Here is a 20,000-nt window from a genome sequence, read left to right on the forward strand (position 1 = left end):
TGGTTTTATTATGGGACAGCTCATGATGTTCATATCGATCTATTATACGCCCCTGCATCTAGCATTGGGTAGACCTCATACAATAACTGTCCTAGCTCTACCCTATCTTTTGTTTCATTTCTTCTGGAACAATCACAAACACTTTTTTGATTATGGATCGACTAGCAGAAATTCAATGCGTAATCTCAGCATTCAATGTGTATTCCTGAATAATCTCATTTTTCAATTATTCAACTATTTCATTTTACCAAGTTCAATGTTAGCCCGATTAGTCAACATTTATATGTTTCGATGCAACAACAAGATGCTATTTGTAACAAGTAGTTTTGTTGGTTGGTTAATTGGTCACATTTTATTCATGAAATGGGTTGGATTGGTATTAGTCTGGATACAGCAAAATCATTCTATTAGATCTAATAAGTACCTTGTGTCAGAATTGAGAAATTCTATGGCTCGAATCTTTAGTATTCTCTTCTTTATTACCTGTGTCTACTATTTAGGCAGAATGCCGTCACCTATTTTTACTAAGAAACTGAACGAAACTCCAGAAACGAAAGAAAGTGAGGAAGAAACAGATGTAGAAATAGAAAAAACTTCCGAAACGAAGGAGACTAAACAGGAAGAAGAGGGATTCACCGAAGAAGATCCTTCTCCTTCCCTTTTTTCGGAAGAAAAGAAGGATCCGGACAAAATAAAAATGGATGAAATGGGAAAGATCCGAGTGAATGGAAAGGACAAAACAAAGGATGAATTTCACTTGCACTTAAAAGAAGCATACTATAAAAATAACCCAACTTCTTATTCTGGGAATCAAGATATTTCGAAGTTCGAAATACTTAAAGAAGAAAATAAAAACCTATTCTGGTTTCAAAAACCCCTTCTTTTTCTTCTTTTCGACTATAAACGTTGGAATCGTCCAACGCGATATATAAAAAGCAATCGGTTTGAAAATGCGGTAAGAAATGAAATGTCACAATATTTTTTTTATACATGTCAAAATGATGGAAAACAAAGAATTTCTTTTACATATCCACCTAGTTTATCCATTTTCTGGGAAATGATAAAAAGAAAGATTTCTTTGGCTACAACAGAAAAATTCTTATATGATGATGAACTATACAATTATTGGATTTATACGAACGAACAAAAAAAAAACAGCTTAAGCAATGAATTTGCTAATAGAATTACAGTTCTAGACAAAGGACTTTTTTATATAGATGTACTCGATAAAAAAACTAGATTATGCAATGATAAAACTAAAAATAAAATTGAATATTTGCAAAAAAAAGAAATAAAATTGATACATAAAAAAAATACCAAAAAAGATAAGAGGAGATTCGCCCGCCCCCTACATATTTGATACCCTCACCTACAAAAAAGCTTGTAACACCAAAACCATTCGGAATTCCATCAATTATTCGTCTATCAAAAAATGAAACTAGTTCAGCCAAACCTCTTACACCCTTAATTAAAAATTTTGCGTAAAAAGCATCGATATAACCACGGTTAGCAGACCAATTATATATAATATTTATCAGCTTGTCCCCCAAAATTCTTTTTTGCCCTCTTTTATCAAATAAATTAATTAAGTCAAAATTTTTTAACGATGAATAAGCGGGTTTATAAAACAAAAAAGCTATAAATATTCCAAAAAAAGCTATACTAACAGACAAAGTTGCATTTATCAAAAATTCATACGAGTCAACAGAATTTTCGGAATTTGAATCTAAAAGATTCATAGATGAGGTTAACCATTTCGTTAATATATCCAAAGCTATTCCTTCTTGATTGAATGGAATTCCTATGATTCCAATGAAGAAAGTAAACAGAATCAATAAAATCAGAGGAAATAACATAGTATTATCGGATTCATGAGGATAGGCAGAAATATTCTTATTGTCAAAATCAATAATAGTAATAAAAGATCGAAGCATTTTTCTTAAATTTCCATTAATTTGATTTTGATATGGTTTTTTCGAAAAAAAAGAAACCCTTTCCTTCTTATTCATTGTTAATAAGGTTAATAAAAGAAATTTTTGATTAATGCTTTTCAATCCTTCTTGACCCCATAAAGATATTGAATAAAAAGAACTGCTTTTTTTTCCACTATAATTTTTTAAAAAAGCGTTTAAATGCCCTTCAAACGTAAGTAAATAGATTCTAAACATATAAAAAGCGGTTAATCCGGCTGTGAAATAAGCTATTATTGCAAAAATTGGTGAATATATCCAACTATCATTAAGAATTTCGTCTTTGGACCAAAAACAAGCAAGAGGCGGAATACCACAAAGCGAAAGTGTACCTATTAAAAAAGAGGTTTTTGTAATTGGTACATGTTTTGTTAACCCCCCCATAAGAACCATATTCTGACTTTTATTCGGAGAATATCCAACAACAGTTTCCATTGAATGAATAAGAGATCCAGATCCTAAAAACAATAATGCTTTTGAATAAGCATGAGTAATCAAATGAAATAAAGCAGCTCGATAAGAACCCATACCTAGAGCTAACATCATATAACCCAACTGAGACATTGTAGAATAAGCTAAACTTATCTTAATGTCTTTTTGAGCAAGAGCTAAGGTTCCTCCTAGTAGTACTGTTATTATACCTATAAAAGAAATTCCATACATTATGGAAGGTAGAATTAGGAAAAGAGGCAGCAGTCGAGCAACTAAAAAAATTCCCGCGGCGACCATGGTAGCAGCATGGATGAGAGCTGAAATAGGAGTAGGCCCCTCCATAGCATCAGGTAACCATACATGAAGGGGAAATTGGGCCGATTTAGCAACTGCACCGGCAAATAACAAGAAAGCACATAAAATACAAAATAAAGAATTCACCTCGTTATTATTAATTAAATTTTTAAATATTTCAAACAAATCTCGAAACTCGAAACTGCCTGTTATCCAATAAAAACCTAAAATTCCTAATAATAAGCCAAAATCTCCTACACGATTAGTGACAAACGCTTTTTGACAAGCATTTGCGGCAATAGGGCGTGTGAACCAAAAACCTATTAATAGATATGAGCACATTCCAACTAATTCCCAAAAAATATAAATTTGGATTAAATTCGAACTAGTAACTAATCCCAGCATAGAAGTATTGAAAAAACTCATATACGCAAAAAATCTCAAATATCCTTGATCATGAGACATATAATTATCACTATAAATAAGAACCAGAATTGCAACAGTAGTTATTAACATTGACATAATAGAAGTAAGTGGATCTATTAAGTAGCCAAATTCTAAAGAAAAATCATTATTAATCGTCCAAGACCATAAATATTGATAAATAGAATTATTATTTATTTGTTGAATAGCCAGCTTCATGGAAAAAAGCATAACTATACTTAATAACAAAATACTCGAAAAAGCCCATATACGTCGAAGATTTTTTGTTGCCATCGGAAAAAATAAAAGTCCAGATCCTATTAACAAAGGAACTAGAAGTGGAAGGAAAGGTATAATCCATGCATATTGGTATATATGTTCCATAATATACTAGAATAGAAAATTTTTCTATTTAATTAATTTAAATTATTTTGTTTACCATTCACTGGCTCTTGTCTCTTTTGAAAGAAGTCGGTCAATAAACAGAACTTTTCGAAGCCTATGAAGTAGGAAACTAAAAAAAATTTCCCTTTTATTTCCATTTAAGTTATTTCAAATATATATTTAAAACATCCAAATTCGACTAAAAAAGACTATGAATCAGAAAATCGACTAAATATCTACTAAAGTCAATAATGAAAAAAATAAATTAATTATTAATTAAATTAAAATAATTTATTTATTCTGTAGTTTATTTCGAATTATTACCTGATTTTTTGCAAAATGGTTTAATTGTCTTTCATTCCAACCAAAACTGTAGAAAAAAGTCTTTTTAGTAATTATTTCTTTTTTTCGATATTCTTTTTTAGAATATCTGTTACTTTACTTTTTAGTTTCTATAACATAGAATAAAAAAATGCCTCAAATTATAGATCTTTTAAACAAATTCATTTATTGGGATCATTTCACTTTGCAAAGAAATAAATAAAAGTTTTTCAATTAAGATAGGGGTGCATCAAATTTTGAATGTGATTTATCACGTACATCGAAATTGAATCCACCACATGAAAAATAAACAGGGATATAACTCGAAATTAGTATTCATTATTAAATTTTAATTAATCTTACTCGATTTCATACGAATTTTTTTATGGACATTCTAGGCAGGAGAATTTTTAGTTTCTCCTAATCAAATATTTTCGATTAGTTCTATCGAAATATAGAAAATTTATTTCTAGTTTCTATTTATAGTTATCCTTGTCAATTTTTTATTAAAAAAAAGATATCACCTAGAATCTAAATACATAGATAATTAATAGAAAATACGAATTCATTTGAACAATAGATGTCTTTCACATCCAACTATAACACTGAATAATGAATTTTTTCAATTTTAAATGGCAGTTCCAAAAAAACGTACTTCAATTTACAAAAAGCGTATTCGTAAAAATATTTGGAAAAAAGGGGGGTATTGGGCGGCATTAAGAGCCTTTTCGTTAGCAAAATCTCTTTCTACCGGGAATTCGAAAAGTTTTTTTGTACGAAAAATAAGTAATCAAACCTTGGAATAATCGAAATCGACCTGACTAAAAAAAATGGTATAACAAATTCGAAAAAATTCCATTTTTCGTTTAGAATCAAAAAATCGAAAATAAAGGATTTAGGGAGGTTTGTATTTATAAATTACTATTTTTTTGAACTAGAAAATTTTGTAACTTTTTCTTATGATATGGAGAATAAGAAATCTTATTGACAACACTAACATAGTACTTTATGTTTTTTGTTGAAAAACTATCGATATATAGATTATATATCGAAGATTTCATCAACTTCTTTTTTTATTTTAGTTTATTATTTAAAAGATAAAAGATGGGGATTTTTTTCCCCATCAACCTCATTTTTTTGACAAAAAAATGAAAAGTTTTCTCGACTTATAGAATTTGTAGATTTTATAAAAAAGGGCAAATCAAAAACGGTTAAACGGTAACTTACAGAAGCATTATTTCTCGAAATTGCTTTATTATATATTCGTCCGGTTTAAATCAATCAAAAAATCCTTTCGTTTTTTTAGACGCAAATTTTTTTTAATACGTTTCCATAGGGATCAAAACTTTTTTATATGAAATATTCAGTTCAATACTTAAGAAGAAAAATTCTACCGATTAATTGCTTTTTTTGGATAAAAAACTATCTATTTACAGAAAAGAAAGTCCCTCGATCTCGTGTTGAAATTGAGAGCTAAAATATTCGATTTTTTATGTATTGAAAGGGTCTATATATTTGTTATTTTTGAAATCCGCTAAAAAATTTAATTTATCTCATTACTAACTGAAAAGAAAATGAGAAAGAACTTTGTTGAGGTCTATCCTGGAATGCAAGGAAGAATTTTCTAGTTAGAGAGGTTTCAGTTCATGAAAACATAAACTACATGAGAGTCCATTGACAGATTAAAGCAGTCTTATGAAAAAAAATTCACGAAAAATAACAAAAAACCTTAAGTAATATATAATTATTACTATGAATATGAACCATTTCAATTCGTGAATAAAAAAGAATTTGCAAACCGAACTGGTTCGAAAAAAATGTTGGATTGAATTAATCTCGACGATTGACTAAAAACGGGTTATTATGATTTCAAACAAGCCGCTATGGTGAAATCGGTAGACACGCTGCTCTTAGGAAGCAGTGCGAGAGCATCTCGGTTCGAGTCCGAGTGGCGGCATGCCATCTTACAAATTCTCACAAAATTTCAGAAGTCCTATAACCTAAAATAAATAATGAAAATGAAATAATTTTTTTTCTTAATTTCCGTTTCATAATTTGTAATTGAAGGATTTTTTTATTTATATATTCTATATGATATTATCGACTTTAGAGCAGATTTTAACTCATATTTCCTTTTCGATGGTTTCCGCAGTAATTATACTCCATTTGATAACTTTATTCGTCAATGAAATAGTAGGACTATATAATTCATTAGAAAAAGGCATGATAGTTACTTTTTTCTCTATAACAGGGTTATTAGTTACTCGTTGGGTTTATTGGAAGCATTTGCCATTAAGTGATCTATATGAATCATTAATATTCCTTTCTTGGAGTTTATACCTTATTTATATGATTCCCCTTTTTTTTAAAAAAGAGAAAAACTCTTTAAGTACAATAACCGCACCAAGTGCTATTTTTACCCAAGGATTCGCTACATCGGGTCTCTTAACTGAAATGCATCAATCCGGAATATTAGTACCCGCTCTCCAATCCCAGTGGTTGATGATGCATGTAAGTATGATGGTATTGGGTTATGCAGCTCTTTTATTCGGATCATTATTATCTGTAACACTTCTAATCATTCTATTTCAAAAAGATATTATAAGGGTTTTTGATAAACGAAACCTTTTATTAAATGAGTCATTTTTCTTCAGTGAGGTTCAATACATAAATGAAAAAGGCAATATTGTACAAAATGTTTCGCCCTCCTCTGTTCGAAATTATTACAGGTCCCAATTGATTGAACAACTGGATCATTGGAGTTATCGTGTTATTAGTCTAGGATTTATCTTTTTAACCATAGGTATTCTTTCAGGAGCAGTATGGGCCAATGAGGCATGGGGATCATATTGGAATTGGGACCCAAAGGAAACTTGGGCATTTATTACTTGGACCATATTTGCAATTTATTTACATATTCGAACAAATAAAAATTTTCGAGGTGCAAATTCTGCAATTGTGGCTTTTATAGGCTTTCTTATAATTTGGATATGCTATTTTGGGGTTAATCTATTAGGAATAGGGCTACATAGTTATGGCTCATTTACATTAACGCTTAATTAAAGGGAAGAAAGGACCTTATGAATACAGATTATAGTACAAGTCATAAGCAAGTTTCTTAGAAACAGGTGAGAACCATTTAAATCATGATTTAAATGGTTCTCACAAACATCAAAAATGACTGATTAGAATTCCAATTTTGTCTTCCTTCGTCTTATGTAAAGAAGACTGCTTTTTTCATTTCATTAAATGAAAGGAAATCTATCTATAAAAATAATTGGATAAAATAGCTTCTACTTTTTCAACTGATAGTGAGAGAACGAAATCCGGGTAAATCCCAATACCTATTACTGGTAAAAAGATAGCAGTCGAAACAAACAACTCTCGCGGCCCAGAATCAAAAAAAAAAGAGTTGGAAATGTTAAATAATTTATATCCATAGAACATTTGACGTGACATAGATAATGAATAAATAGGAGTTAATATGATTCCAATTGCCATTCCAAAAGTAATTAGTATTTTTGGTATTAAAAGATATTTTTGGCTGGTAATTAGTCCAAAAAATACTATTAATTCCGCAATGAAACCACTCATGCCGGGTAATGCAAGAGATGCCATTGAAAAGCTACTGAAGAGTGTGAATATTTTTGGCATTGGAATCGCTATTCCACCCATTTCATCGAGAAAAACAAGGCGTATTCTATCGTAACTAGTTCCTGCTAAGAAAAAAAGCGCAGCACCAATAAATCCATGCGAAATTATTTGTAAAATGGCCCCATTAAGGCCGGTATCGGTTATAGAACTAATTCCTATAATTATGAAACCCATGTGAGATACGGAAGAATAGGCTATTCTTTTTTTTAAATTACGTTGCCCAGGAGATGTTGAAGCTGCATAGATTATTTGTATTGTGCCTATTATCATCAACGAAGGAGAAAATATAGAATGAGCGTGAGGTAATAATTCCATATTGATCCGAACCAACCCATACGCTCCCATTTTTAATAAGATTCCGGCTAGCAGCATACAAGTACTATAATGTGCTTCTCCGTGGGTATCGGGTAACCATGTATGTAAAGGTATAATCGGTAATTTGACAGCAAACGCAATAAAAAATCCAATATAGAATATTATTTCTAATGACACAGGATACGATTGATTAACTAATGTTTCTAAATTTAATGTTGGTTCATTGGAACCATATAAACCAACACCCAGAACTCCCATTAATAGAAAAATAGAACCCCCCGCAGTATACAAAATAAATTTCGTAGCGGAGTAGAGACGTTTCTTTCCCCCCCACATGGATAAAAGTAGATAAACAGGAATTAATTCTAATTCCCACATTATGAAAAAAAGTAAAAGATCTCGGGACGAAAATAATCCTATTTGACCACTGTACATTGCTAACATCAAGAAATGGAATAATCGCGAATCTCGAGTAACTGGCCAAGCGGCTAGAGTAGCTAAAGTCGTAATGAATCCTGTTAGTAAAACAGGTCCTATCGAAAGTCCATCGATTCCTAATCGCCAATGGAAATCAAAAAAGTTGATCCATTTATAATCTTCGCCCAGTTGGATTAATGGATCATCCGGTTGGAAATGATAACAAAATGCATAAGTTATTAGAAGGAGCTCCAAAACCGAAATGCATATAGTATACCACCTTATAATCTTATTCCCTCTCTGAGGAAATACGAAAATTAAAGAACCTGCAAATATGGGCAAAATTACAATTGTTGTTAACCAGGGAAAATAATTCGTGGTAAAGACAAGATATACTTGGACAAAAAACCCGTACCCCAAAAGAAATAAATTTCGTTTTTGGTACGGATTTTTGTCGGTAAAAAAAATCCAAATAGAATAAATGGATTCAAATGGAATTTTCTGAATTATATCAATAACCTAGACCCATACTGCGAGTGGTTTCATGCCATAGATAAACTCGAACGCTTAAAAAATCCGTTGGACAAGCGGATTCACATCTCTTACAACCGACACAATCTTCTGTTCTTGGAGCAGAAGCTATTTGTTTCGCTTTACATCCATCCCAAGGTATCATTTCTAATACATCCGTGGGACAAGCTCGGACACATTGAGTACACCCTATACATGTATCATAAATTTTAACTGAATGCGACATTGGGTCTAGAATTTTTTTTTCACTTGATTAATTTTCGATCTAGTTCTAGTAAAAAAAATGAAATACATATTCAAATACTAGACGAATCAATAATTTCCCAGAATTTTTGGAATCAACCTATTTCTGGATAGGAAATGGAAAAGAGATCCAAAATACTTTGATTTATTACACTTTATGAAAGTATACCTTAAGGTGCAAGATCTAGTAATCTAATTTGAATTGCTGAATATTCAAATTTTAATTTCTAAAATCGAATTTGTGAAAATTCTAATAAAATTAAAAAAAGAAATACTATTTATTTAATAAATTCGATTGATTGATACGAGTTGATTTTCTGTTACGATAAATTGAAGAAACAATAGCCGGTCCAATAGCTGCTTCAGCGGCTGCAATGGCTATAACAAAAATTGAGAAAATGCTTCCTTTTAATTGGCGATTATCAAAAAAATCAGAAAATGTTACAAAATTTAGATTAACTGCATTCAATATAAGTTCAAGACACATAAGAGCTCGAACCAAATTGCGGCTCGTGATTAATCCATAAATCCCGATAGAAAATAAAAAAGCACTCAAAACAAGTACATGCTCGAGTATCATTGACCAACCCCTTATGAATCATGATTCATTTCAATATGAACAACAATTAAACTACTTTGATTGACTAGAATATAACAAGTTAAGTTAGAATTTCAGTTAGAATTAAGAACAAAAACTAGGCTAATAAAAAATTTGTTGAACTAAAAGTTTCGAAAGGAATTCATGAATGAAAATGCAAAAAATAGACTTTTTATTTGGATTACTCGTTTTAAAAAAGAAATATTATTATTGACGAGCCACGGAAATTGCACCTATTAAAGCAACTAAAAGAATTATTGAAATGAGTTCAAATGGAAGAAAAAAATCGGTTGATAAATGAATTCCAATTTGTTGACTAGCATTTATCAAATCTTGTTCTAGAATCAGGTTTGATTTTGTAGTCCAAATAATACCATACCAGGACGTATTTATAATAGTAATAATTAATGAAACAAAAAGACTTATACAAACCAATGAAGTAACCCCGTCCCCAACAGTCCACAGATGAAACTTTTTGTCATATTCTGGGCCATTCATGAACATTACAGAAAATATGATTAATACATTTATAGCTCCCACATAAATAAGGAGTTGTGCAGAAGCTACAAAATGGGAGTTTGCTAGAATATAGAATAAAGATATACACACAAGAACCAATCCCAATGAAAAGGCCGCAAAAATTGGATTGGTAAATAATACCACTCCTAGCCCCCCTAATATAAGACCCAACCCCAAAAAAATTAAAAGAAAATCATGTATTGGTCCAGGTAAATCCATTATATATAAAATAAGAGATAAAAAAATCGGAATGTTTCATGATCTTATTGATGTGAACAGGAAAAAGAAGTTTATGCGCTCCTAATTGGGAAATCCTAATGTGTATGACTTGATGTGAATAAAGTAAAGTTGTTGGGCCTTTGATATTCTTTTTTAGCTGAAAGGGTCGTTACTCTTTAAAATCATTGGAGTAAATCAATTTTAAATACTACTAAAGTTGCGATTTTCACCAATAAATAAGAATAATCAGAATTTCTAGTTATTGAACAAGAATATAAAATAGCTTTAATTTAATAGGTGGAAATTGCTCTTCAATCACGGGCTTGCTCTGGCGAATTCAAAATTGTTCGAATTGTGTAATCGTCGATTATTGATATTGGTAAACGACCTAGAGCAATTTGATTATAATTTAATTCGTGACGATCATAAGTAGAAAGCTCATATTCTTCAGTCATTGATAAACAATTTGTTGGGCAATACTCAACACAATTACCACAAAATATACAAATTCCGAAATCAATGCTGTAATTAAGCAACTGTTTCTTTCGAATATCCATTTGCAATTTCCAATCAACAACAGGCAAATCTATAGGACATGCACGAACACACACTTCACAAGCAATGCATTTATCAAATTCAAAGTGAATTCGACCACGAAAACGCTCCGATGTGATCAATTTCTCATAAGGATATTGAATAGTTACAGGTAAACGATTAGCGTGGGATAGGGTAATCATAAAACTTTGACCGATGTACCTTGCTGCCCGTATTGTTTGTTGACCATAATTGATGAACCCAGTTACCATAGGGAACATAGAGTAAATATCAATAAAAAATAAGATTTTTTTCTTTCTCTTGTTTCTGACAAGTTGTAAATTAGATTATAGTAAATATTCTTTGTTTTTAGAATTTATAATGAAAAGAGTTGGGAAGAAGTTGTTAATAATAGATTACCTAAAGAAATAGGTAAAAGAAATTTCCATCCAAGATTTAATAATTGGTCCATTCTCAGTCGAGGTAAAGTCCATCTTGTTGCGATAGAAATGAACAAGAACAAAAAAGTTTTAGCTAATGTAATGAAAATACAAATTGTCGTTCCAAAGACTCCATCTATTTTAAAAAACTCAGAGATGAATATGGATGGAATAGGGAGATTCCAACCGCCCAAGTAAAGAACGGTTACAAATAATGAAGAGATTAATAGATTTAAATAAGACGCAACATAAAATAAAGCAAATTTAATACCGGAATATTCGGTTTGATAACCCGCTACTAATTCTTCTTCGGCTTCTGGTAAATCAAAAGGTAATCTCTCGCATTCTGCTAGAGAAGAAATTATAAAAACAATAAACCCTATGGGTTGTCGCCACAAATTCCATCCCCAAAAACCATATTTTGACTGTGCCTCAACTATATCAACTGTACTTGAACTGTTAGATAATTATAGTCGAAGATAAGATCACCCTTGTCATCGCTATTCCAGAACCGTACATGAGATTTTCACCTCATACGGCTCCTCAAGAGCCATAAATAAATCTAAGGATTAATTCGATATTCTTTAATCTTGATATGCTTGTAGGATAACGAAAGTGAAAATAAATCGAAAAATCCTGAATTAGACCAATAAAATTCTGTCTGCTATACTATAAAAAATTGCTTCGGAATTGATCTCATCCTTTACTTAAATTTTGAAGAATTTCCTTTTTATTGAGTAATAACTTAATTCTTGAATAAAAAACACTTTTTACTAATTTTACTAAATATCAATTATCAATAAAAATTTCGCCGTATTCTTATTTTTTTTTTATTATATTCCGAAAAAAGGAAACATTCATTCATGATTTATGCTATGATCAAAATGGAATTTCCGTGAATATCGATATTGGAAAAAGATCTTTTTTTTGGATTCTATTACTATAATATCCCTTTTTTTTCGTCCCTCTTATTTCTTTTATTCAGTGGGAAAAGTAAAAGATTACTTCGTTCCTGATAGTCATTCATTTAATCGGTGGATAGGAGCATACTCTGGATCGAAATTTGTGGGAGTACTGCTTGATCATTTCTACAAATTTAAAGCCTCAATTAGTATTTCTTTTATGTAAAAATCTTTCTTCAGATAACTTACATAATCTCTATTACAAATCCTTTGTGTACTTTGGTGTTCCTAATCATCCACTTTTTTGGTCAATTTCTATGGTAAGTCATGTATGGTAATACATCAAAAAAAAAAGATAGTAAAAACTTCATAGAATTGTTCTTTTCAACCCGCTTCAAGTAATGATGACTAATTAACCAATATTGGGGGAAATAACCTTGACTGTTTATGTTTTTAACCCTTGTACATAGGCAATGAGATTCAATTTTTTACTGCAAATTTCGAAGCTGTTTTCTTTCACTCATCTAACTATCTGATTTACTTTAATCAACCCGCCCCGTGAATAAAAAAAAGATCCTATTCAATACATTTTTCTTTTTAGAAACTTAAAAATAAACAGGGAAGGGTGAAGACCCATGTTTTAACGAATCACACGTAGCGATATTGATAATACAGATAGAGTTAATGGTATTTCATAACTAATTGATTGGGCAACAGCCCGTAAACCACCTAAAAAGGAATACTTATTATTTGATCCATATCCTGACATAAGAAGTCCAATGGGAGCAATGCTTGAAATAGCGATCCATAAAAAAACACCAATATTGAGATCGGCTAGAACAAGGCGAGAACCAAAAGGAATTACTGAATAACTTAGTAGAATTGATATGACTGCTATAGAAGGTCCGATACTAAATAAAAGTGCATCCCCTCTAGATGGAAGAAGGTTTTCTTTAAAAAGTAGTTTTATTCCGTCCGCTAGAGCTTGAAGAATTCCCAAAGGACCAGCATATTCAGGTCCAATCCGTTGTTGTATCCCTGCAGATATTTCTCTTTCTAACCACACAATTACTAGTACACCTATGGTAATTCCCAATACAAGAATCAAAATAGGGAAAAGGATCCATGTAGTCTCATAAACCGCTTTTAAGGATTCCAATCTGGAAAAAGAATTGATAGCTTGTACTTTTGTTGTTGTATCAATTATCATTTCAACGATCAACCTCTCCCATAATGATATCTATGCTACCTAATATCGTCATAATATCAGCCAATTTCATTTTTTTAACTAACTGAGGAAGAATTTGCAAATTGATAAAACCCGGAGGGCGAATTTTCCATCTCCAAGGAAAAATACTCTGATCTCCGATCAAAAATATCCCTAATTCACCTTTTGGTGCTTCGACTCTTACATAAAGTTCTTGTTTCGACAATTCAAAAGCAGGAGATGGCTTTTTACTAATGAATCGATATTCAAAATCATTCCATTCAGGATATTTTATTCTATTAAAGCGTCGGATTTCTAAATTCTCATAGGGACCTCCTGGAATTGCTTCTAGAGCTTGTTGAATAATTTTTACAGATTCGGCCATTTCACCGATTCGTATTAAATAACGAGCTAATGAATCTCCTTCTTTTTGCCATTGAACTTCCCAATCAAATTCGTCATAACATTCATAATGATCCACTTTACGAAGGTCCCATTGTATTCCGGAAGCTCGTAGCATAGGGCCCGATAAACCCCAATTTTTTGCTTCTTCGCCACCAATAATGCCCACATTCTCAACTCGTTCTAAAAAAATGGGATTTCGCGTAATAAGCTTTTGGTATTCAGCAAGTCCTATTAAAAAATAATCACAAAAATCTAAACATTTCTCTATCCATCCATAAGGTAGATCGGCAGCTACCCCTCCAATACGAAAATAATTATGCATCATTCTCATACCGGTGGCAGCTTCGAATAAATCATATATTAATTCCCTTTCTCTGAAAATATAGAAGAAGGGGGTTTGCGCCCCGATATCCGCCATAAAAGGGCCGAGCCATAATAAATGAGAAGCTATTCGACTTAACTCCAACATAATCACTCGAATATAGCTAGCTCTTTTAGGTACTTGAATATTTCCCAATTGTTCTGGTCCATTTACAGTTATTGCTTCTGTAAACATAGTAGCTAAATAATCCCAACGTGTTACATAAGGCAGATATTGTATAATTGTTCGGTTTTCTGCAATTTTTTCCATACCTCTGTGTAAATAACCTACTATTGGTTCACAGTCAATAACATCTTCACCGTCTAAAGTAACGATGAGTCGGAGAACACCATGCATTGATGGATGGTGAGGGCCCATATTGACTATCATGAAGTCTTTTCTGGTAGTTGGTACAGTCATAGGTTTTTCTCCGATTCATTCTTTCACAAATTCATTTTTGCATGAATTGCTGAAAACAACAAGGTATTCATCAAAATTCAAGATCTAATAAATCAAATAATTATAATTCAAAACAACTCTTCACATTAACGTGTTTTTAGTTCTCGAATGTTCAATTGACTTATTAATTCTTTATAACGTATTTCATTTTTCTTTGACAAATAAGCTAGCAGTCGTTGACGTTTTCCCAGAATTTTTCGTAGCCCTCGCTGAGATGAATAGTCTTTTTTGTGCAATTGCAAATGGGAAGTAAGTCTTCGTATCTTATTGGTAAAACCGACTACTTGAAATTCAACAGACCCTCTGTTTTCTTCTTTTTTTTCCTCCGAAATAACGGATATGAATGAATTTTTTTTCATAAATTCTTAACCTTCCTTACCTGTTTTAGCAAATATTGAATTTTACCGATCAGTAATAATAATGCCAGCTATTTTAATCTGGTATATACAATACCTTAATTGATTTATTTTATCAAAGAAACTTTGAAACTTTATAAGGTTTATTATGTTGATTCATTTCGGATATAGTGGATACGTCATCGAATTAGTATCATGGATCGGAATTGAATGTACAACAGCGTGGCTATGTATCTATTTATCTACCAAATAATAGGAAATCAAATGTATCATAAATCAATTTAAAATTGCGGATACATATGTATTCTTAACATACTAAAACGACTTCCGTTAGTAGTATCAAACCAATAACGATTCATACAAGCTAAATCCTCTAATCGATAATTGGGCCAAAGAAAGAATTTTAATTTTTTAAGTCTATTTTTATCTCGATCAAGATCTTTGTTTTCATCAAAAAATTGACTACAGTTTTTTATTCGATTCTCTATTGGGTTTAAATTCACACCATTATCGTTCCTTGAATTCAAACAAATTCGAATTCTTAACTCTCTACGACGCCTAGGCGATAAAAGATTTTCGGGAGGAAACAAATCAAAATTGTTTTTGTCTCTTTTACCTAAAAATTTTTTATCACCATTCTCACTGTATCGTTTTTGATTATTGTGGTGTTTACTCTTATGAACTAACGAAATCCCTATGGTTTGATACAGAAGAAATTGCCCGTTGCCTTTTATAGCCAGACGAATCGGTTCAATAATCAATACCCCGTTTTTTAGCAAATTTGAACGAGTTAAATCTTTCCGATCCAGCATTATATCCATACTCAGTTCTTTTCTTTCTATCGAGGATAGAAGAATTTCTATTGGATTTATCAATCGAAGCACAAGACAATATACTTTGATATTATTGATCAGCTTTTGATTTAAAGAATCTGCCCATTTCAACTGAAAAAGCAAATATCTTTTCAGGAATAAATCAATTTCTACTTCTGTACCCCTCGTGGGTTGCTTTTTCTTTCTCGGCTTTTTCATATCTGATCCTATATAATCTTCTTCAATATCTGTTTGTGCATTTGAGAAAACAGATTCAGAGTTTTCGTGAACATCGGATCCAAGATTTTCTTGACTTATGAGTTCCTTTTCATCTTCATTCTGATTCTTTAATTCAAAATATATTTTTTCATTTGATGGTATAAAAGAATTTATTTTTTTATGTCTATTGATGCTTTTATCTTCACTAACCTTTTCACTTACACTATAATTTGAAAAAAGCAGGTTAATTGGTATAACCCACGGTTTCATTTTATATGCATTATAAAATAAGACAAATTCGGAGAAAAACCAAAATTCCAAATTTGATATGGGACAGCTCAGTATTTCTTCATTCATTCCCATCCAATCAAAAAAATTTTTTTTTTTATCAGGTTGGCTGATTTCTTGATAAATTGTGCGATAAAAAAGACTTTTCTTATCAATTTTATCAACAATTTGATAGTTCTTAGATTCAGTTTTTGTTTTTTCATTCATGCTAGTACTGATATTGACCCAGGTCTCAACGTCGACTTTTTTTCTAAGACAAAAATGGAGAATTTTCAAATCCAAATATTTTCTATCTATCGTTTTTTCTCTATCCAAAATAGTTTTTCTTCCTAAAAAAAAATAATTAGTGATCGGGATATTCCACGCCATGTCAATAAATTTGTCTTTAGTTTTGTTGTAATTAGAAGTATAAGAAAATTCTTGGTTTTTATTTCCTTGGAATGGTATTCCATAACTATACCTATATGAATCATTCTTATCTTCATAAAAAAAAAAATTATATGATAAAACATCATATCTATAATTCTTTTTAAAATTCGATTTTTGATCTGGCAATAACAATAAACGGTTTTCAGAATTATTTGTGTAATTAATTAATTGTTCTTTTTGATATGAATTCGTTTTGCTTTTTTCGAAATTTTTATTTTCAACCTCACAGTGTTCAGTTACTCTATTTCGCCATTTTTGTGGCACTAATTGCGACCATTTTATCTGAGATAAATCGTATTGATAATTATTTTTCAATTTTAGCCAGTTTTTCCATTGGTTCAGCCCAGAATTCGGAAGTTTTCTAGTCTTTAGCTCGGGATGAGCTATTCCTTGGGTTCCAAAAAGATCTTTTATTTCATTTTTAAGAAATAAAGATATTCCCCGATACTGAAGGACCGATTTTAATCCATATAAGTTCAAAATTTTGGCTTGGGATAATTTGTAAAATACATAAGCTTGTGACAACAAAGAAAAATCCGACGGAATCTTCGAATTCTTATTACTAATATTATTATTAGTACTAACAAAATGGAAAAATCCTTTGTTTATAGTCCAAATAAACTGAATTTTTTTTTTATTATTAATCTTTTCAGGATTTTTTGCATTATTGGAAATGGATTTTTCAATTACATTTTTTGTTGATTCAAGAAAACGTTGTGTATTAATTCTGGAAATATTAATGATATATAAAAATATATCTACGTATATCTTTTCCCTAAAAAATTTCAAAATATAATTGAATTTACGGATTAATCGAACATTGCTTCTTTTTAATATATGACTCGTATTTTTTGACGATTCCCATTTTTTCGTACCATATGGTGTTTTGGTAGGACTAACCTTTAGTTTTTTATTGTCTTTTGCTATTTTTTCTATTTGATTTTTGATTATTCTTGTTCTACTAGTCAGATCTTTCATTTTTTTTTCTGTCGCTGAAGGATTTGTCCAATTTAGGAATCCGGTTTGAATAGATGATTCATTAATCATATGATTTTTGATTAATGAATCTTTTTCATTTTTTCTTTTACTCGATTCTTCTCTCAATCCAAATAGTCGAATTGGATTTACGTTTGACATTTTTTTTTTTATTTTTTTTAAAAACAGAAATATTTCAACAATCCAATTGTTTGTTTCATTTTCGAACTTAAAAAAAAAAAGAATTTTTTCTTTGAGTCTTTTTCGAATTTGAAAGTGCCCTTTTAGAAGTTTTCGAATTTTTTTGTCGAGTTGTTTAAAAATAGGTTGAAAAAAAGAGGGCCGCTTTCGAGGAGGACCAAAAGGAAGGTCAGTTTCCAGGCCCACAACTGTTAAAAAACAAAACTCATCTATTCGATTTCGTTTTTGTTCGTTTTTTTTTATTCGATCTTGATCAGACGGTTGTATTATAGATCTGTGCCAAGGTTTTAGACAGAAAGGAAATAATATCTTTATCTGAATACCATCTGTTAACCAGTTTTTAGGAAATTCAGTTTCTGATAATTGAACGCCGTTATAGGTGCATTTAACATGCATTTCGCTATTCCACTCTTTGAAATCATCCGACCACTCGGGTCGTTGGAATAATAACAGACGACTGAAATTTTTTGCTATTATCAATAAAGGCAATAGAATATATTTTCTAAGAATTGACTGAGTTATTAGCATCAAACCTCTTATTATTTGAGCAAATGGAATAGTATCCCAGGCTTCGGCTATTTCTATTCGTATGTTTTCTTGGCTTTTGTCGTCGTTTTTATTGTATTTTTTATTTTTATTTTCCTCCTTCAATTCTTCGTTTTTATAATCAGAAATCCGCAATTCTGAGTTTTGTCCCATACAATTTTTTAAAATCCCTTTAATTAATCCGGAAAAAGTAGCCGAAAAAAAAGAGGATTTATCTATTCTGTCTAAAAAAAGCGGAGAATGTATATTTGGTTGAAACAATTCCCAAATAACTATTTTACGTCTTTGAACACGCATGGAACCTATGATTATTTCTCGACGAAAATCAGATTGTTGTGAATAACGTATCAAAGAAACTTCACCTGCTTGCTCAGATATATCCGCGGTATTTGGGGCAGGATTGTCGGTATTCTCTTGCTTATCGGTATAAATAACTACACTTTTCCAATTTCTTGAGCGAATTTGATCATCGATTGGCACCGACACGTCTTTTTCATCTGGTCTATCCTCTGGTTCTAAATCGTCGACTAATTGGTATGACCAACGAGGAACCTCTTTACTTATTTCTTTTATTCCAATCGATTCTTTTGGAATTGTTTGGGGAAAGGAATCCGGTCTGATTGTATCAACTAAAAATTTTAAAAATCTTTCTGGATCTTCGGAAACAATTTGTTCGTGTTTTGAAAGTAAAGACACTCTCTTCTGATTGAACGTGGCTTCCCCGTCAAATTGACTAACGAAATGTCTAATTTTTGCTGATATTGAGTTTTGATCTTTTTTATGTTCAAATTCTTGGTAATTAGAATCATTATGTAGAACACTATGAATTTTATTTATAAAAATCTCATCTATTAAATTTTTTACTGTCGTTTTCGTTATAATGGATGAAAGCCTTTTTTTTATTATACCCCGATAGGATCCATTTAATAAAGGATCGTGGTTTTTTTGCAAATATTCAATTTTATTTTTAGTTTTATCATTGCATAATCTAGTTTTTTTATCGAGTACATCTATATAAAAAAGTCCTTTGTCTAGAACTGTAATTCTATTAGCAAATTCATTGCTTAAGCTGTTTTTTTTTTGTTCGTTCGTATAAATCCAATAATTGTATAGTTCATCATCATATAAGAATTTTTCTGTTGTAGCCAAAGAAATCTTTCTTTTTATCATTTCCCAGAAAATGGATAAACTAGGTGGATATGTAAAAGAAATTCTTTGTTTTCCATCATTTTGACATGTATAAAAAAAATATTGTGACATTTCATTTCTTACCGCATTTTCAAACCGATTGCTTTTTATATATCGCGTTGGACGATTCCAACGTTTATAGTCGAAAAGAAGAAAAAGAAGGGGTTTTTGAAACCAGAATAGGTTTTTATTTTCTTCTTTAAGTATTTCGAACTTCGAAATATCTTGATTCCCAGAATAAGAAGTTGGGTTATTTTTATAGTATGCTTCTTTTAAGTGCAAGTGAAATTCATCCTTTGTTTTGTCCTTTCCATTCACTCGGATCTTTCCCATTTCATCCATTTTTATTTTGTCCGGA

The 20,000-nt window shown here is 30.9% G+C and overlaps 13 protein-coding genes and 1 non-coding gene across 14 annotated transcripts in view; 4 read left to right on the forward strand and 10 right to left on the reverse strand. All coding sequences in view use genetic code 11, as the record gives it.

Annotated features, from left to right (window-relative positions):
* ycf1 overlaps positions 1 to 1,360 on the forward strand; it is a 1,554-nt gene extending 194 nt beyond the window's left edge. Inside the window, exon 1 of the mRNA in view lies at positions 1 to 1,360. This exon is cut by the window's left edge and continues 194 nt beyond it. Coding sequence (YP_009380176.1) covers positions 1 to 1,360 — 1,360 coding nt within the window.
* ndhF lies at positions 1,257 to 3,503 on the reverse strand. Its single transcript has one exon. It carries the CDS (start codon positions 3,501 to 3,503, stop codon positions 1,257 to 1,259), a length of 2,247 nt encoding a protein of 748 aa, YP_009380177.1.
* A 953-nt stretch (positions 3,504 to 4,456) lies between these two features.
* Positions 4,457 to 4,630, forward strand: rpl32 (ribosomal protein L32). The gene has a single exon. It carries the CDS (start codon positions 4,457 to 4,459, stop codon positions 4,628 to 4,630), a length of 174 nt encoding a protein of 57 aa, YP_009380178.1.
* Positions 4,631 to 5,701: 1,071 nt separating this feature from the next.
* trnL-UAG lies at positions 5,702 to 5,781 on the forward strand. The gene has a single exon. It is a non-coding gene; the product is annotated as a tRNA-Leu (tRNA).
* Positions 5,782 to 5,915: 134 nt separating this feature from the next.
* ccsA lies at positions 5,916 to 6,887 on the forward strand. The gene has a single exon. The coding sequence runs from the start codon at positions 5,916 to 5,918 to the stop codon at positions 6,885 to 6,887; it is 972 nt and encodes a 323-aa protein (YP_009380179.1).
* Positions 6,888 to 7,085: 198 nt separating this feature from the next.
* On the reverse strand, positions 7,086 to 8,588 carry ndhD. The gene is given in 1 exon segment: positions 7,086 to 8,588. A coding segment is annotated over 1 exon segment (1,503 nt).
* A 133-nt stretch (positions 8,589 to 8,721) lies between these two features.
* Positions 8,722 to 8,967, reverse strand: psaC. Its single transcript has one exon. The coding sequence runs from the start codon at positions 8,965 to 8,967 to the stop codon at positions 8,722 to 8,724; it is 246 nt and encodes an 81-aa protein (YP_009380181.1).
* Positions 8,968 to 9,258: 291 nt separating this feature from the next.
* On the reverse strand, positions 9,259 to 9,564 carry ndhE. Its single transcript has one exon. The coding sequence runs from the start codon at positions 9,562 to 9,564 to the stop codon at positions 9,259 to 9,261; it is 306 nt and encodes a 101-aa protein (YP_009380182.1).
* A 225-nt stretch (positions 9,565 to 9,789) lies between these two features.
* On the reverse strand, positions 9,790 to 10,320 carry ndhG. The gene has a single exon. The coding sequence runs from the start codon at positions 10,318 to 10,320 to the stop codon at positions 9,790 to 9,792; it is 531 nt and encodes a 176-aa protein (YP_009380183.1).
* A 311-nt stretch (positions 10,321 to 10,631) lies between these two features.
* On the reverse strand, positions 10,632 to 11,135 carry ndhI. The gene has a single exon. It carries the CDS (start codon positions 11,133 to 11,135, stop codon positions 10,632 to 10,634), a length of 504 nt encoding a protein of 167 aa, YP_009380184.1.
* A 95-nt stretch (positions 11,136 to 11,230) lies between these two features.
* ndhA lies at positions 11,231 to 13,406 on the reverse strand. Its single transcript has 2 exons — positions 12,852 to 13,406; positions 11,231 to 11,761 (listed from the first exon to the last, which is right to left on the reverse strand). The coding sequence occupies exons 1-2, from the start codon at positions 13,404 to 13,406 to the stop codon at positions 11,231 to 11,233; spliced, it is 1,086 nt and encodes a 361-aa protein (YP_009380185.1).
* A 1-nt stretch (position 13,407) lies between these two features.
* On the reverse strand, positions 13,408 to 14,589 carry ndhH. The gene has a single exon. The coding sequence runs from the start codon at positions 14,587 to 14,589 to the stop codon at positions 13,408 to 13,410; it is 1,182 nt and encodes a 393-aa protein (YP_009380186.1).
* A 125-nt stretch (positions 14,590 to 14,714) lies between these two features.
* Positions 14,715 to 14,987, reverse strand: rps15 (ribosomal protein S15). The gene has a single exon. The coding sequence runs from the start codon at positions 14,985 to 14,987 to the stop codon at positions 14,715 to 14,717; it is 273 nt and encodes a 90-aa protein (YP_009380187.1).
* Positions 14,988 to 15,265: 278 nt separating this feature from the next.
* Positions 15,266 to 20,000, reverse strand: part of ycf1 — a 5,610-nt gene continuing 875 nt past the window's right edge. Inside the window, exon 1 of the mRNA in view lies at positions 15,266 to 20,000. This exon is cut by the window's right edge and continues 875 nt beyond it. Coding sequence (YP_009380188.1) covers positions 15,266 to 20,000 — 4,735 coding nt within the window.

Source organism: Chenopodium quinoa, chloroplast (assembly GCF_001683475.1).
Source record: "Chenopodium quinoa voucher IT123455 chloroplast, complete genome".
Taxonomy (NCBI): domain Eukaryota; kingdom Viridiplantae; phylum Streptophyta; class Magnoliopsida; order Caryophyllales; family Amaranthaceae; genus Chenopodium; species Chenopodium quinoa.